The 17,872-nt window shown below is 38.1% G+C and overlaps 1 protein-coding gene across 1 annotated transcript; it reads left to right on the top strand.

Annotated features, from left to right (window-relative positions):
- The first annotated feature begins 395 nt into the window (after positions 1-395).
- On the top strand, positions 396-17,374 carry LOC121733244 (coiled-coil domain-containing protein 63-like). Its single transcript, XM_042123448.1, has 12 exons — positions 396-483; positions 1,530-1,655; positions 3,496-3,690; positions 4,119-4,258; positions 4,539-4,713; positions 5,009-5,188; positions 5,575-5,725; positions 8,352-8,523; positions 14,203-14,344; positions 14,797-14,927; positions 15,078-15,212; positions 17,338-17,374. The coding sequence occupies exons 1-12, from the start codon at positions 418-420 to the stop codon at positions 17,372-17,374; spliced, it is 1,650 nt and encodes a 549-aa protein (XP_041979382.1). The 5' UTR covers positions 396-417.
- Positions 17,375-17,872: the final 498 nt, after the last annotated feature.

Genomic DNA, 17,872 nt, shown 5'->3' with positions numbered 1-17,872 from the left:
ATATTTAATCATCTGCATTACAAATTAAGTATACCTACATATATTTTTATTTTATTTTTTATTTTTTGGTTTCGGATAGTAACGGAGGATCGACTCACGGCGCCCCTCTTGCCTTTCCACACTTGTTCAATGCTTGCTTACATCGCAATTCGCACACCTTGGGAACCCTTGGCATATAGCTCATAGATATTATGACCCCTGCAATCCAAACTTCTGCCATTTAAATAAAAAAATATCCTCGGCCCTCTTTCCACCTCTTTCTGCTTCTAATTTACATTTGACAACTGTTATGACTTATTGAAGTTATGACAGAAAAAAGGAAACTCAAAGGTGACTCAAAGAAACTAATTCAGTGGCATTTATATTTATTTACTTGCAATTTAATTTCTTACATCTTTTTGATTTGATTTTAATACAATGCCAGGAAATATAGAGCAGAAGACAACAGACCCAGAGGCAGAACTGAGCAACGTCCAGAGAATCGTAAGTTTTAGGACAAAAGACTCAATTAATAATTAAAAACCCAGGCTCAATTTATACCGCGGCGGAGTGGAACGGAAGCGACTTTTTTTCAACGAAACTGTACATAGCATAATGGTCTTTTTATATCAACAGTATAACACATTTAACGGCCATTCTCCGGAGAGCAAAATTTACGTGTTCCGGGCTTGTATACTCTGTAATATTATCTTATTCAAGTATGCAATATTTTCAAACGGTAGATACCATCAGTATCTAGCTACAAACTTAAACACAGGCTTCTAATTTAAGTAATTCAGACAAAATTAATTGAAGTCGTGTTCAAAAACCGTGTTTTGCTAATTACCGTAACGTGTCCTCACGCCAACTTGATCTCGAAACTTGCTTGTAATTTTTATAACGTACATATTTACTGTATTCTATTCATCGTTTTAATGTTTGTGTGTCGCCGATAAAGCACGTTAGTATCTAATTACCGTAGCTTTTGTTATAAACTTTTCTAATTGCCGTAATCTTCAGTTTTAAATTATGTTTAAATTTGATTTTTACTATGGATATTCTGTTTATATTACATTATTTTACGCCTACGTACGTTGCCATAAGCTAGTTTTTGTCAATTGTGTCATTGTAACGTAATGTTAAACATTACATTTATCTAATTACCGTATCCATAAATTTTTAAGTCGCATTATCTAAAAAACTTTAATTAACTGTTACCTCCCACATTTATTATTGTGCTCGTATCTTTCATTTCTTTAATATTTCAATGTGTTTAAGTCAAAACAAAAAAAAAAAAAAAGGTTACGGTAATTAGGCAAATAATGCCAAACCGGAGAATGGCCGTTAAATTAAACAAACACGAGCCAAAAAATTGGACGCGCGTCTTCCGCGGTTTTCTCGCGAATTCTCCGGTGTCGTCTGTGGGAATCCGCGGGAAGTGGCGCGAACTAGTCAAGTACAGTTTAGATTAAACAATGGGATGTCCTCATGACGCGGGAATTCGCGGGAATGCTCGAGCAGTATACAGTAATTTGAATTTGCTGTTCTAGTTTCAAAATTTGGCGCCGTTATGCAGCGTGGAGAAGAGAGCAGGCGACATCCCCCAGCTTGCCTCGCAGGAGAAGCAGCTCAGCATCCTCGCTTCCGAGTTGAAAGATACACTGTTATGTATAAACGTAAGTCGAATTCACCTGACTGCGGCCAGTAGGGGGAGATTCATACGTGGGAGAGCCATGCTTCGGCACGAATGGGCCGGCTCGACCGGAGAAATACCACGTTCTCACAGAAAACCGGCGTGAAACAGCGCTTGCGCTGTGTTTTGCCGAGTGAGTGAGTTTACCGGAGGCCCAATTCCCTTTCCTTCCCATCCCTACCCTCCCCTATTATCATATTATTCCCTCTTAAAAGGCCGGCAACGCACCTGCAGCTCTTTTGATGCAGCGAGTGTCCATGGGCGACGGAAGTTGCTTTCCATCAGGTGACCCGTTTGCTCGTTTATCCCCTTATTTCATAAAAAAAGTAGGAGGATTATGTATTTCGAATTTACGTAACTTGATATTTTTTACTGTTTTTAGTGAGATGCTTTAGTTCCCGGCCACCGCCTGCTCACAGAATAAATCAAATACGTTTAATTTACATAACCCGACTAAAAAAACATGGGTCAGCTATCTGCTTATAAATCGAATATCAGGATGGAAAATTTCTCAGAAAAAATTCTAGAATCTAGATGTTCACCTCTCTATATTTTCAAGCTTTGATAGTCACAGACCACAGTCTAAACTCGAAAGTTTACTGCCGCTTCTTTTTTTACTTTATTTTATTCAGAAAACTTACAGCAAAGCTTACAGTTTTCCAATAATTTCACTAAGAGTACAATTATTATAGAAACATAAAGCCATTTACATATAAAGTTTTCACATATACTTAAGTAACAAAAAAGAAAAAATAAGCATTAATATTATAAGCATTAACTAGCTGTTTCCCGCGACTTCGTCCGCGTTAGCATAGTAGATCACATTCCAAGTATTATATTTTATTGTACAAAAATATTCAATGTACAGAATTGACTTTCCTACGATTTAATTATATACTTATAGATGTTCCGCGCGGCTTTGCTTGCGTAATTTAGGAATTTCACGCAACCGTGCAAAAAATAGCCTTTGTTCCTTCACGTGGTCTATTCTTCATGTTTGCCAAATAACATAAAAATTGCTCCAATAGTTCTTAAGATATTAAGCAATTTCAAATAATTTGCCTCCGTTTTTCCACATTTTCATCTATTTCTTTGCTCCCATTAGTCTTAGCGTAATAAAATATAGCCTATAGACTTTCTCGATAAATGCACTATCTAACACTGAAAGAATTTTTTAAATCGGACCAGTAGTTCCTGAGATTAGCACTTTCAAATATGACCTTCCAAATAATTTCCCCCCGTTTTTTCCACATTTTCCTCTATTTCTTCGCTCCTATTAGTCTCAGCATGATAAAATATATCCTATAGTCTTGCTCGATAAATGGGCTAGCTAACACTGAAAGAATTTTTCAAATCGGATCAGTAGTTCCTGAGATTAGCGCGTTCAAACAAACAAACAAACAAACTCTTCCGCTTTATAATATTAGTATAGATGCAACAGTTGTAACTCGAACATGAGAATAAGCAAAATAAGCAACAACACTCAATAGTCATTAACAACAAATTAATAATATAGCTAAATCTATATACAAAGATAACTCACAAAACGGAGTTCAGTTCAAGACTCCATTGCTTAGGTCAAGTGCCAGTTTCAGAACTATTAGCGTCCTGGGCGAGGTTTCTTCGGCGCCCTGATGCTGGTAGACCTAAAAAAGGGGGTGCCTGTGGTGCCAATGCCAATAATGTCTGCCTTCGGCGCCTTCTTTTTATCTGGCGCCCTGGGCGGTCGCCTAGCGTCCCCCCTCCCCCCCCCCTCCTCTACCACCGCTACTGCTTAGGTCCTTCACTTAAAGATTTCCTAGTGATAACGTTCATGATTACAGCTGGCAAAGAAAGGTATGCACGCTCTCCGCGACTTCACCGTGAAGGGGGGCATGAAGATGTCTATCTTCGATTTTGAGAAGTTGAACGGGCAACTTCGCGACGAGAGCGCACAGCGGTCGGAGCTGGACTGCCTCAACTACCTCGCGCAGAAGCACCTCGTGGAACTCATGAAGCAGGTCCCCACGGAGGCTGATGTGAGTCTTCCTTATGCTGGGGCCACACTAACGATAAATGCCATTAATTATTGCGATAATGCTACATGTTACAGCCAGCCAGCTATCCCCAACCCGCGGGCCGCATGCGGCCCGCCGGGACTTTATCTGTGACCCCCGTGATGTTAAACCATTTTGAAATTCACGCCCAACAGGAAAATAATGTAAAGTGGTCTTGAAAGTCGTGATATTTTCCACTTTTAAATCGTTAATTTTTAACCCTAAAAAAATTTTGTTGTGGCCCACGACACCAAGATCAAAACATTTTTGTGGCCCGTATGAAAAAAAGGTAAGGGACCACTGGCCTAAGAGGTTTGTCGCATTTGGGCTAAAGCAATTAGATTTGTCTTATCACATGATACGCTTGTCCCGGGCGCTGTCTGACGGAATACAAGCCCTACCTTTTTCAGGAGTTGGAGATGATAGAAAACGCCAACACTCGCCTCCGTAGAATGGAGAACAAGCTGGACTTGGCGACGAAGAGATTCTGCCTCGTCAATACAGATAACAAGAAAATGAGAGATGAAATCAACATACTTTTAGTCGAAAGGTATTTCAGAATGTTGCTTAGGAGAAACAATGACTTGGCACACTTTTCTGATAGTTCGTTAAGTTACGTTTAACGAATAACGATACACATTTAATGAACTGTTACTATCAGAGAAAATTACATTTTTCATGGGCCAACGTAATTTAGATGGCCTATGTCTAGATGAGCTTGACATAGCCCGACCAAATTAGGTAGAATATCTGCAGCCTATGAACAATTTTCTCACAGTTTCTTTAGTACGGGTAGACTTAGCCACCATACTAAAAGCTTTATTCTCTAGAAACAATTTTAACGTACAATGGAATCGCACAATCGGCAAACTTGTGAAGGGCAAGGAATATCTGATGGACATCTTGGAGATAGCTTCGAACGCCTTCAACGACCGGGACGAATGCTGTAAGAAGCTGGAAGCTCTGAAGTGGAAGGGACTGTTCCAGATGAATAGGGATATCATGGTATGTTTGAGAAAAGTTGCAGTTTATTTTGCCCTATTGGGCTGGGTCTAGTGACTAGTCAAAATTTCGATCAGTGGCGCATGGCGGGCAAGATTTAAATTTTATGTGGGCGAGATAAATTTTGCGAGGCCTCCGAATGGATGACGCAAGAGGCCGGATTTTGTTGAGAGAAAGAATTATTTTTTTATACATACCTACAATCATTTTTTATAAAAAAATATTGTCAGTTATGCTCGCATGTCCTTCTATTGTGAGTTGTTGTCAGTGTAATTTTGATTTTGAACTTTTGTTGTAGGAGATGCAATCATGTGAGAGTGAGCTGAACCACCTCGCCAAGCTGGAGGAGTTCCTTCGTGTGAAGGGTTCCAGGAGGGTCTGTGAAGCGGACGAGAGAGAGGAGATAAGAATACAAGAGGAGATTCAGCGATGCGAGCAGGAGATTAAGCGGCACGATGCGCTGCTGGGAGAGATTTTTGTAAGGACTTATTTGCAGCCTGGATTTATGTATAGGCAGTATATGCCATGGCCTATGGGCGGCAGCGTCCTATCCTATAGCGTCCTAGGGGGGCTGGCAGCGTCCTAGGATGGCGGCAAATTAAAATGGCATACATAATTATACCTACTCATAAAAAATAAATATATAAATCCGGCCCTGCTCATTTGTAAGTTGTAACTAACGGCAGCACAAATACGGTCGCATTCACCGCCGTACTAAGAGACATTTAATTTTGATTAAGCTTCAATTTAATGAAGAGTTTGACAGATAATGTATTAATTACACGTTTTAGGTACGTGCAAAAGTCTATTAATAAGTAACTCTGTAATTATTAATTTGAAATGCAACTACTTTTGTCATGGTAGGCCTACACAGGGTCCGAGAGGATATCGGCCATTATAAACAGAACCAAGGCCGCTGAAATTGAAAATTTCTCCATCTTCGTGCTACTTTGCGATGTTTGTCAAGAGTCTATCTTGATGCAAAGAGAACAAGCGAAGATGCAACAAACAATATGTAAGGAATCTAATTCTTATCTTATATCTTTAAACGAGCAATTCTTGTATAGGTATTTTAATATTAAGTAATATATTAAGTAAGTATATGTAATGTTTCAAAGAATTTGTTTTTGAGAATATTGGGTATTGTTATATATAAACTAAACATAACAAACTCAGTTTTTTACAAATTCAAGTTTTTTGAAACATAAAAATCGGCGGCGAATTAACCAAATCATATAACGCACACGTCTGCGCTGCGCGTCGTGTGCTTTACTGCGCATAGGTTCTATTTCCACGGACTAAAAAGTGCGTCACGGATAGTATGTCGTCTGCGCTTATCTGTCTACTATATTATATACCCTTAAATCTGTGGTTCGTGCTTTGCAGCGCAGGTATGAACAGTCTGAAAATCTCGAAATCTTGTTACAATCTTGGACAATTTGTCAAGATCGCGAACAGGATTTCGAAATTCAGGATTGATGGCTTTCAAGATTGAATCTTGGAAAATCACTCAAGATCTTGGTGGAATCTTGATCTTGCAAGATCAAGATTGCATTCCCTAGGTACAACTTTTTTCAGTAAGTACCATGGAAGAAATTGATTCATAGACAGAAGGCTGACCTACGTATTTTGGTCGCGTTTTTTCAAACCCAGCCGATAGATGACGAGTTGACATAATTCGACCAAAATTCGTAGGTCCGTCATCGTCGTTGTCGTCGTTCGCTCTATGAATCAATTTCTTCGAAGCCTTCACCCACTGCGACTTTTAGTAGCGATGCAGTCGCGACTTTATGAAGCGCACGACTGCATTACTACTAAATAGTAAGTAGTACTAACGCGCGTTAGTCGCATATTTTGCAACCCCATACAGGACATACAGCTAGCGACTGCATCGCGATTGTATCGATGCAAATATGCGATAGTATCGCGACTGCATCGCTACAAAAGTCGCAATGGGCGCGCGGCAAAAAGTATGTAGGTTAGAAGTGTTTATCGTCACCAACACCATGATAATGGACTCTGTCCTACTTAGATAAGATGATAAGTTTCTCTCTACACATTACTAACCTACCTCCACTTGCCCCACGGTTTCTTATTTTCGTCACTTTTATCCGGTTTCTAAGGTTTTTAGACGGGGATTATCTATTCACAAGCTTAACGCCTCCGTGGTGTAGTGGTATAGAGCGCGGCTCTTGACTCGGAGGTCGTGGGTTCGATTCGTTGGAAACATGTTATTTTCAAGTTTGGTTAGGACAATGCAGACTGATCACCTGATTGTCTGACAAGTAAGATGATCCATGCGTCGGATGGGCATGTAAAAAGTCGGTCCTGCGCCTGATCTCTCGCCAGTCGTGTCGGTCGTCCGTCCCACTGGGTTATGAGAGTGAAGGAATAGAGAGTGCTCTTGTGTACTGCGCACACACTTGAGCACTATAAAATTACTCCTGCGTACCTGGCCTGGTTTCAATGAAGCTGGCCACCGTCACCGAAACCGGTGTGGGGAGTATTATTATTATTATTCACAAGCTATTTTGATTGGATACCGTCTTTATAATATTATCTACCGATATTATCTAAAAATTGACCAAATAAAAACGCTAGATAAAAATTCCTAACAAAAATACATCATACATTTTGAATAATATTCCACATTTTGTACTTTCAGAGAAGGTGATTCCTAGCCCCTAGCACAGAATATACTTAACTCTACGAATAATATAAACTATTAACTATAATAATATTATATTAGTAGTTAAGTAACTAGCACCACCCCTAGGCGGACCCATCATGTCATATTTTGGTGTGAATAAATTATTTTGATTTGATTTTGATTTGATCATGTCAATTACATGTTAATTATTGTGATCTATCGACTGGGTTTAATGTAACGCGACCAAACTATACGCATAGCTGGGCATTAACTCGTTAATCCGTTAATTAACGAAGTTAACATTTTGATTAACGGTTTAACTTTTAAGTTAAATTTTTAAAAATATTAACTGACTGGTTAACTTCCGTTAATATGCAGAAGTTCGTTAATCGTTAATCCAATGCCTACTATTTACCGCACGGCACCGCGGCGCGGCGTGAAAACAGGTTCAGACGAAACAAAAACAATACTAGATAATATACATTTTCAGGCGCATGCGAGTGAGAAGAGATTTGTTTCGTTTTATCATTAATTCATTACTCAGCGCCGGTGCTTATAGAGAGAGTGATTTGTTTATTGTTATTATAAATCATTTGCATGTTGATAAAGAAGAGTGCAGTATAATTTAGTTAGGTAGAATACAATAATTATAGAAGTATTTTGTTTTGTCCCCAACCTGTTAACTTCCAAAACCTTAAACCAACAGGTTTTATATGTACACTAACGCAATGATATTATAAGCTATAACAAGGCCATATTACAAATATTATCGGATTAACGATTCACGTTAACTTGCGTTAATTCGTCTGAAATGTAACGCTTTAATGTTTAACGAAGCTAACATTTCATTTAACGGATTAACGATTAACGAAGTTAACTATTTGATTAACGGTTCCCAGCTATGACTATACGTATCCCCCATCTGCCTAGAAATCAACTTCTCTGTTAATAGATATACATGAGACTCATAAAACATTTTGTATATTCCAAGTGGACCAAAGAAATAGGAATGAAAAGAAAAAAGAAGGCGAAGAAAATCGATTGGCAGAACTTTCTTCGACTCTGGAGAAGAAACGACAAGTTACGAACAGTTTGCGAGAAACGAACGAGGCGGTAGAAAACTTGTTGCTCAGAGTTCTACGAGGAATAGACGACTTGTTCAGGTTAGTTTTAGGGTTCCGTACCCAAAGGGTAAAAACGGGACCCTCTTACTGAGCCTTCGATGTCTGTCCCGTGTCTGTCTGTCTGTCTGTCTCCAGGCCACAGAGATATTGCTTCTGATATCTATGCTCCAGGTTGTATCTCAATTCTTATAAGAACCGCTACAGCTATAGACTTCTGAAAATTTCACAGATTGTGTATATTTGTTGCCGCTATAACTAACAAATATTATGTAAGTACATACTAAAAACAAAACAAATTAAATATTTAAGGAGGGCTCCCATACAAGAAAAAAACACAATTTTTGCCATTTTTAACGTGAGAGAGCCATGCTTCGGCACGAACGGGCCGGCTCGACTGGAGTAATACCACGGGCTCACAGAAAACCGGCGTGAAACATGCGTTGTGTTTCGCCGAGTGAGTGAGTTTACCGGAGGCTCAATTCCCTACCCTTTTCCCTTCCCTACCCTCCCCTATTACCCTATTCCCTCTTAAAAAGCCGGCAACGCACCTGCAGCTCTTCTAATGCTGCGAGTGTCCATGGGCGACTTAAGAGGATACACCAGGGCCGAGAGAAATTGAAAATAGGTATTTGAAAATGTATTGCCGTCTCACCAATTTCAAGTCTCCCACCGCAGAGCGCGATAAAGACAACACGACAAAATTTCTAATAAAAGAACAGAAAATCTTCGATGCGTTGTCCGCTGATTCTTTCTGCAAAACTTAACTTAAGTACTTAAATCGGTTAGATTTAAGTACTTTTTTCATTAAGAATTAAAGCAAGGCTTGATCTGTGTTCCTATGTTTTTTTTTTTTTTAATATTGTAGCCAGTTTTGTTCTCTGGGTGTTTTAACACAGAGGAAAATCTGGCCATTTTTTTGGGTTTTCGGACGTTCTTATCTTTTTTAGCAATAAAATTATGAAAAAAAAAACATAGGGACATGCTAATAGTGGCCATAGATATTCAGGAACAAAATCATAACTCCACCGGCATTATCCAGGGAGGAAACATCAAACAGGGGACAACGTTTGTATGGAAAAACGGGGGTGTGGTCCTCTTAATGGCCTGAGCCTCTGAGGCCTACTACGAATCGTTTTGAGAGTTGAGACTCATGAGAATGCCGCGTCTTGCTCTAACAACGTAATCTCTCGTTTGTTAGAGTTGGTAAAACTATAGTAACCAAGTTGTGTGCCGAGTACTGCCGAGTGGTAATTCTAATGATTTGATTGCCATACAAATTATTTTTATAGTAAAGTTAATTTTCTCACGTGGAGTGGTAAAAAGTTGCACTCAACATACAGAAATAAAGAAATTCGCGACATTTTAATAAAGCTCATTATACATATTATTATCATGTAAGTATATCTAAGACAAGTACGCCATCATTCTGGCAATCATGGTGATCCAGTATCCACCCTGCCATGGGTGTCATGGCCTATGGCCCATTTGTCCAACTTGGTAAAGGGCATCCGAAACATACTCTAATTAAATAATATAATCTAATAAATAAAATTCTCATGTCACAACTCAGAATTCACAGGGTTTGTTCGCGAACTCTTCCAGATTCGTCAGGCGTTAGTGCCTTATCACACTGGCGATTAGCGAGCGATTTGAAAGCGACACGACTGCGCAGCGCACATGCCGCGATTGCGCGGCGTGGCGTGGACGCCATTTTTTACACTCGTCTGTGTAGACCAGTGGTGTTCCTAACGGCTATATTTTCATAACACGCTATATGGAATATGCTACATTTTTCTAGCGCGCTAGTTTTGACGCTACGTTATAACGAATGAAATCCCGATTCTTTCAAGCGCGCTTGCTTTGAAGCTACGTTATAACGAATTTCAAGCGCGCTAGTTTTGACGCTACGTTATAACGAATTTCAAGCGCGCTAGTTTTGACGCTACGTTCTAACGAATTTCAAGCGCGCTAGTTTTGACGCTACGTTATAACGAATTTCAAGCGCGCTAGTTTTGACTCTACGTTATAACGAATTTCAAGCGCGCTAGTTTTGACGCTACGTTCTAACGAATTTCAAGCGCGCTAGTTTTGACTCTACGTTATAACGAATTTCAAGCGCGCTAGTTTTGACGCTACGTTATAACGAATTTCAAGCGCGCTAGTTTTGACGCTACGTTCTAACAAATTTCAAGCGCGCTAGTTTTGACGCTACGTTATATCGAATGCAATCTCGATTATTTCAAGCGCGCTAGTTTTGACGCTACGATATATCGAATGAAATCTCGATTCTGGACGCGTTGTAAAGCTACCGACGTTATTGAAATTCTTTCTTTATGTTATATCAATAATAATATGATGATGCGTAACGTCTACAATAATTATAACGCGGTGGGTGAGTTAATAATATAATATAACGTGGTTGTTACATATTATTTAGAACAATATAATCGTTAATTTAATAATGCATTATTTGGTTAATTATATCGACGGGTGCAAAGTAAAAAAAGTCATCTGCAATTTTGAGTTTTTCGTTTTTTTGTAGAAACTAGCTTAAAATATCATGTTCTACAACATAACAAAAACAAAAATTCAAATATCACCTTATTTCTGGTACTTTTGTCACGTAAAAGAAGACATCTACTCCTGTTTTGTGAAATTGCACGACGTAGATGCGGATAACTACCGCTGGTCGTCTATACGCGGGACGCGCGGGGTTAATGTTATGCGGCATAAGCGGCTATCTGCCATATAGCTTTTTCTACGTTGCGATTGTGATTTAGATGTCTCAATTTACTTTTGTAAATTAGTATTGTTTGTTATGTTTATGAGTACCTTTCTATGTTAATTCTTATTGTTATTATATTAATTGACTTCTAATTTCTTTCTGTTATTTTTTACTGTTGTTTCATGTTCAGAAAGTCCAAAACAACTTTTTAAAGAAGTTGAAAGTTTCCAGAACATAAACGATAGATTTATCGAGCAAAATACTGTGTTGCCCGATGAAGAATTATTGAACTTCTATAGAAAACCTTGATGTATCAGCGATGAATACAAATGAATATAAGTTAACTTCGTAAGATAAGTCCCCATGATCTGAATACTCTGGGCCAGTCACACCAGTTCACTCTCAGTCTAAAATATAAAATGATTTTGAAAATTTGGATGTCGATCTAAGCAAATTATTAAATACGCCAACGCCCTCAGAATACAATTCATCACTTCAAGTCCGCCGCGTCCATTATCAGTATTAGATCAAAATATTATGTCTTTTTTATTAAACAGATAGTTTGATCTCATATAATCTATGACCTGCTTGAGTTTATTAACTCATATATCGAGCCATCGAGTATATTATCCCTCTCAAACTGTGAATCTTCTAAAGACAACACCATTGATACTTCTTCGACAGTGGAGGCATCAAGTGAATATTCTACGCCTTCCTCGTTAAACGGTAGAAAAAGACGTCAGTTCAGTATTGATCTAAAGAAAAGGCGATTGAGAAATAAAGACACGTGTATTGACACATGACGTAAATTACGACAAAATTTAGGTAAACAAAATATGCAAAACATCATATTCCGGCATTTGCAAGTTTAACTGTAGCGCAAAAATATCTCGCGAAGTTTTCCTTTTAACTTATCTTTGACCGGTTTTAGGATCTCTGTGATCATGAAAAGCAATTGAGAAATCGTTGAAATAAAATTTCATTTTGTGTTCTGAAGAATCGTATACATCCCTCCGATGGTGTAAAACGTCCGGCGATGCTTATGATGTTATAATGAACACATCATGATCACAATTCACAAGTGCCAAGTACAAAGACTTACTCGTAATAAGCCTCTGCCTAAATTATAATAATTTACAACATAGTTCCTGTACTGATAATGATACTGAATACTTTTTAAATTAGTTTTAAAGTAATTCCAGTATTGACACAGAATTTCATTTTTGTTGTGAGAAATTACGATTTGTACGAAAGTAAATGAATGATTCCTAAGTATATCCAAACTAATATTAAAATGGGAAAGTATGTTTGTTTATTTATTTATTTGTTTGTTTGTCCTTCCTTCACGCTCTAACTAAGAAACTAATCGTATTGTTTTTTGGCATAAACTTATTTGAAAAGATGTAACCGCCTATGTTACTAGGCTACTTTTGGTCTTGGAATAACATCATGTTTCTAAGTTAGCTTACAGGAATATTTGCATTTTACGCGATTTTCAAATTCCACGCGAGCGAAGGCTAGTATTTCATATTTTAACTTCCTTCTAAATCGTGCACCTTGCACCGAATCGACAACGTAGAAAAAGATATCTACGCAATTATGTTCTGAACTTGGTGTTTTTAAGGTGTAAAACGGGCATTAACTACATATTTTAATAATATAAAGTGTTACACTTTACGTAGGTACTGATAATCGCACTAGTAATCGGTAAAAATACTTTAATAAATATAATTTTTAATTCCCACGTAGAAACGACCAAGTGGTAGTTAACTCAGTTGTCATATTTTCAAGCGCAATGTAGATGCAGACAACTACAATATCTCGTAAATTAAACAGAAATAGAAGAAATTAAATATACATGTAGATTAATTTATAAATAATGAAACAACGATGAAAATTTCAATAAATTTGATTGGAAATTGACAAAATGGGAGCATTTTTTCCTATTATGCGCTCTCCTGAAAAGTAGCTGTTTTGTAGATGACTCTTTTTACTTTGCACCCGTCGATATTATGATGTTGCAAATATTAATTTTAACTCTGTATTGATATTATATTTGAACAAACATGATTAGTAAAATTATAGGCGTATTTCAAAGTTCATTAAATAAAAAGTTCATTATATAATATGTACCATGTACATAAATTGGTTTAGGTTTATGTTAGGGTTAGGTTGTATACATACAATTTTATTATTTACAAACGCTTTAAATGTTTTTTTTTCTTTTTTGGTACTACATAATATGTACTTACATATTTTTACAATGTCAGTTTTTTTTTCCATTGTATATGTAAAAATATTATTTTCGCCACTTCTGTCGACGACAAACGATTTCTTTTGTCACTACTCACTAGTAACGTATCCAGATTTAGAAAAAATACGATCACATGGAAGTCATGATTATAATATTATAAATTACCCATAATTTACATAACACGCAATGCAACAATGCAAATGCGATGACAGCCGAATTCACCCGAGTTGACAACGAAACGACACGACAACGATTGAACGAAACCGCGCGCGATCGGCAGCGCGGGCGGCGCCGCGCTAGGTCAGTGACCACGCGGTACGTTATAACGTAGCGTCTTATGCACAGATTTATAGCGCGCGCTATTCGTTGCGAAGAACTAGCGCGCTATTTTTATCAGCTATACGTTATATTAACCACCACTAGTGTAGACGAGTGTACAAAATGGCGAGATTATTATTATATATTATAGTAGACTCTTCTAGGGAGTGACGTCAGAATCCATTTTGCTGCTGAGTGGCCAAAATGCCGAAGGCAAGCGTGCGTCGCGCAATCGCAGCGTCATCGCGGCGTGTGCATTGCGAAGTCGCGTCGCTTTCAAATCGCTCGCTAATCGCCAGTGTGATAAGGCCCTTAGGCCTCAGAATAGGTTTTTATTTACTTTATATTATATTGATACTATAACAACGTTTGCCGTATCAGCAGTGTAAGTACCTAATAGTAATTATTCACTTCACTACAGACAAGCAAGATGTGATGCGAGCCCGTTGATGTCACTTCTTGGGAACCACAAGGAAGTCACCAAGTGGAACGCCAAGAAGTTTCTGCCGATTTTGGAAACTGAAATTAAAAGTCTTATCGAAATAGTGTATGGTGCAGTCAAGGTGAGCTTTACAGGGTTCCTAAGTGCATTTTTTTTATGAGATAACGGGCAAACGGGCCACCTGATGGGAAGCAACTTCCGTCGCCCATGGACACTCGCAGCATCAGAAGAGCTACAGGTGCGTTGCCTTTTAAGAGGGAATAGGGTAATAGGGGAGGGTAGGGAAGGGAATAGGATAGGGGATTGGGTCTCCGGTAAACTCACAGCGCAAGCGCTGTTTCACGCCGGTTTTCCGCCGAAGCATGGCTCTCCCACGTAATAATGGACTGGCATCAGACATGGGACTGTCATAGTGGTTTTGTTCGTCAAATAGGTAATTATTGTTCTGGGACACCGTTAATAAGTTTTCCTTCGCTATTCCGGCGTAGGTTATAGGTGTTATGGTTTACTCAAGATAAAAGGACCGTTTAAGTTGTTATTATTTACAAGTTTGTATATAATTTTCCTGTGCAGCCACCAGCGCCTACGCCAAAGGGACGGAGGGCAACCGCGCAGCCTCCGGCAAAACTGGTGGCAGATCCCCAAGTGGAGGTCCTCATACCGAACAAGATTAATAGCCTTGTACCTTATCAGCCCTGTGCCTAGTTAGTTTAATTTTTTTATTCTCATGTCCCTACTTTGAGTACTTTGTTTTTTTCGTAGTTTGGGAAAAGCTATAGCGGAAAACCAAACAGTTCCATCGAACATTTTAACAAAATTTAATTTATTTCTGTCAATTACAATATTGATTTCAGTTGCGTTGAGGACTACATAACGCATTTAGTGTTTGAGACACCGGCGGTGCCTGCTGATGATGAATACGTTCAGAAAATATTCCATCTGGAAGACGTCAATACAAAATTCGGCATATACACGCTAACTGTGCCAGAGTGAGTTGCTTACGGCCCGGCCGCATCTGCGTCTATCGTCCGAAGCTTCGTGCTACGACTTACGAGACGATACTATTGGACGATACACGCAGATCGTCCAATAGTATCGGTTTTAGCGCGAAGCACTACGCATAATATGCGGCCGCGGCATTACAAGTTACACGAGCCCACTGCCCACTTTGCACCAGTTTGTGCCTAATACCCGGGCCGCACCTGCGTATTGACCCTGACTCTGAATACAAACATCGTCCTTCTCTCTTCACACTCACGCACGTCTTTCATATGCCAGGTGAAAAAGGACGGCGCGGAATCATCGCCGAGTTAGTTTTACTTGAATAAAAGACGAACTATAATGATTATGAAAAAAGTGTTTTGAGCAAATTTAGGTTTTATCAATACCTTTTTAGATATTAAAAAATATTAAAGAAAAGACAGCAAACTCTGAAGATCGAAGCAAAAATGTGTCTAAAACAAGTTTTTTTGTAAAAAAGAAACTATCGAGCATTTTTTAGTAATCGTGTCTTCGTCTTGAGCATTTAATCTTTATGAACTGAAGTTACTTGTGTCAAAAAATCAGTTTTGAGCATTTAATCTTTATGAACTGAAGTTACTTGTGTCAAAAAATCAGTTTTCTAGACCTTACAGATTTTGAGATCTAGGTTAAAGTATGTAGTCAAGTTAGGGCCTCTTAAAACGATACCATTGGACGATCTGCGCGTATTGTACATTGACATCGTCTCATAGCACGAAGCTTCGTACGATAGACGCATGTGCGGCCGCGGCATTATACACATATTATCATGTTATTTTTAGGGTTCCGTACCCAAAGGGTAAAAACGGGACCCTATTACTGAGATTTCGATGTCTGTCCGTCTGTCTATCCGTCTGTCTGTCTGTCTCCAAGCTGTAACTCAATAACCGCTATAGCTAGACTTCTGACATTTTCACAGGTTGTGTATCTCTGTTGCCGCTATAATAGTCTAAGCGATAAGTTGAGAATGGCGAAATATAGAGATAAGGGTCATAAAAATACGTGCGATAGCTCATTAGATTCGGGAAGACGTCTAGAAAAATGTATCGGAAGCGTGTATTAGCACACAAAAAATTGCAAAAGTTATAAGCAAATTAGGTTGCCAAAAAAGGTATTACGTTTTTTGTTAAAAACTCCGAAACTATTAATTTCTGAAATGTTAATAGTTTCGGAGTTTTTAACAAAAAACATAATACCTTTTTTGTAACCTAATTTGCTTATAACTTTTGCAATTTTTTGTGTGCTAATACACGCTTCCGATACATTTTTCTAGACGTCTTCCCGAATCTAATGAGCTATCGCAAGTATTTTTATGACCCTTATCTCTATATTTCGCCATTCTCAACTTATCGCTTAGACTATAACAACAAACACAAAATAAAACTAAAAACAAAATAAAATTAATATTTAAGGGGGGCCCCCATATAAATTAAGGGCCGTAATAATATTATGTACTAGCTGTTGCCCGCGACTTCGTCCGCGTGGACTTCAGTTTATAGCGCGCGGTGTCAACAAAATTGTTGTTAAATTTAAAAGCTTTCTAAAACCCTGGTACCCCTTAAATCAAAATACCCAAAAACAGCACATAATGTTTCATTATTTTAAATTAAACTTTATTTATGCCAAATTTTAAAGCTTATTTAGCCCCCCATTACACAACTTTACCCATAAACAGCTATAATTTATCATTCATAGGTTTAAGATTACATCACTGCATACTGCATAGATAAAGTACTGAGTAGTGACTTATAGAAAATCGTGTAAAACAATCTAAAGAATTGAAAAATACAATTTTGGATGGTACCACATCTTATAGAAACTTTTAAAAGCAAGCGATAGTGCGATGTAAATGACTCTTAGCGCCATCTGTTTTGAATTTTTGGAACTAACTTAATTTGAACAAATTTACGCATTTTCACCCCCTTACAACCCCTTTTTCCAGTTAAAAAGTAGCCTATGTTCTTTCTCAGGCTTCAGACTATGAAATTAATATTGGCGTGAAAGCGAGACAGACAGACAGACAGAGATACTTTCGCATTTATAATATCAGTATTCAGTATAGATTCTGTGACTTAGTGAACTTTTTCTTTCCAGAAAACGCCACCCATACAAGGGATCAAGAAAAGAATGAAAATAAATAAAATATTACCTATTTATATTTTGTATTTAAATCTTTCAAATGAAGTTTTACAGTTTACATAGAATAAGGGACATCATTCATTTTGGACTTAAAGGAAACACCTGATAACAATCCTGTATAAAATAATTATATATGTAGATAATTTTCGAATAAAATTACTTATAAAGTTAAATAAGACTTAAAGAAAGATAAGATAATGACTATTGGCTGTGCTATTGGTTGGAATAATATTAAGGTAAAATAACTCTGTTGGTACTCACCTATTCTCCTATGGCCAACTATAACAACAATGTCAACGAAGTTCATTATCGCGCGTTACGAAAGGGGGCTAGACGGAAAAGTTGTAACGACACTTTTTGAACCTGCGAAGTAGGGGCAGAGGGCGTTGATGTGGCGATGACGTCAACTGGAGGGAAATTTAAAACTTCGTTCCATCCGGGTGTCCCTTGACACCTCTCAAGTTTTTTCTTTCATTAAAATCTGATCTGC

Source organism: Aricia agestis, chromosome 13 (assembly GCF_905147365.1).
Source record: "Aricia agestis chromosome 13, ilAriAges1.1, whole genome shotgun sequence".
NCBI lineage: Eukaryota > Metazoa > Arthropoda > Insecta > Lepidoptera > Lycaenidae > Aricia > Aricia agestis.
The sequence above is the reverse complement of the archived record's forward strand: the minus strand, read 5'-3'. Positions and strand labels throughout refer to the sequence as shown.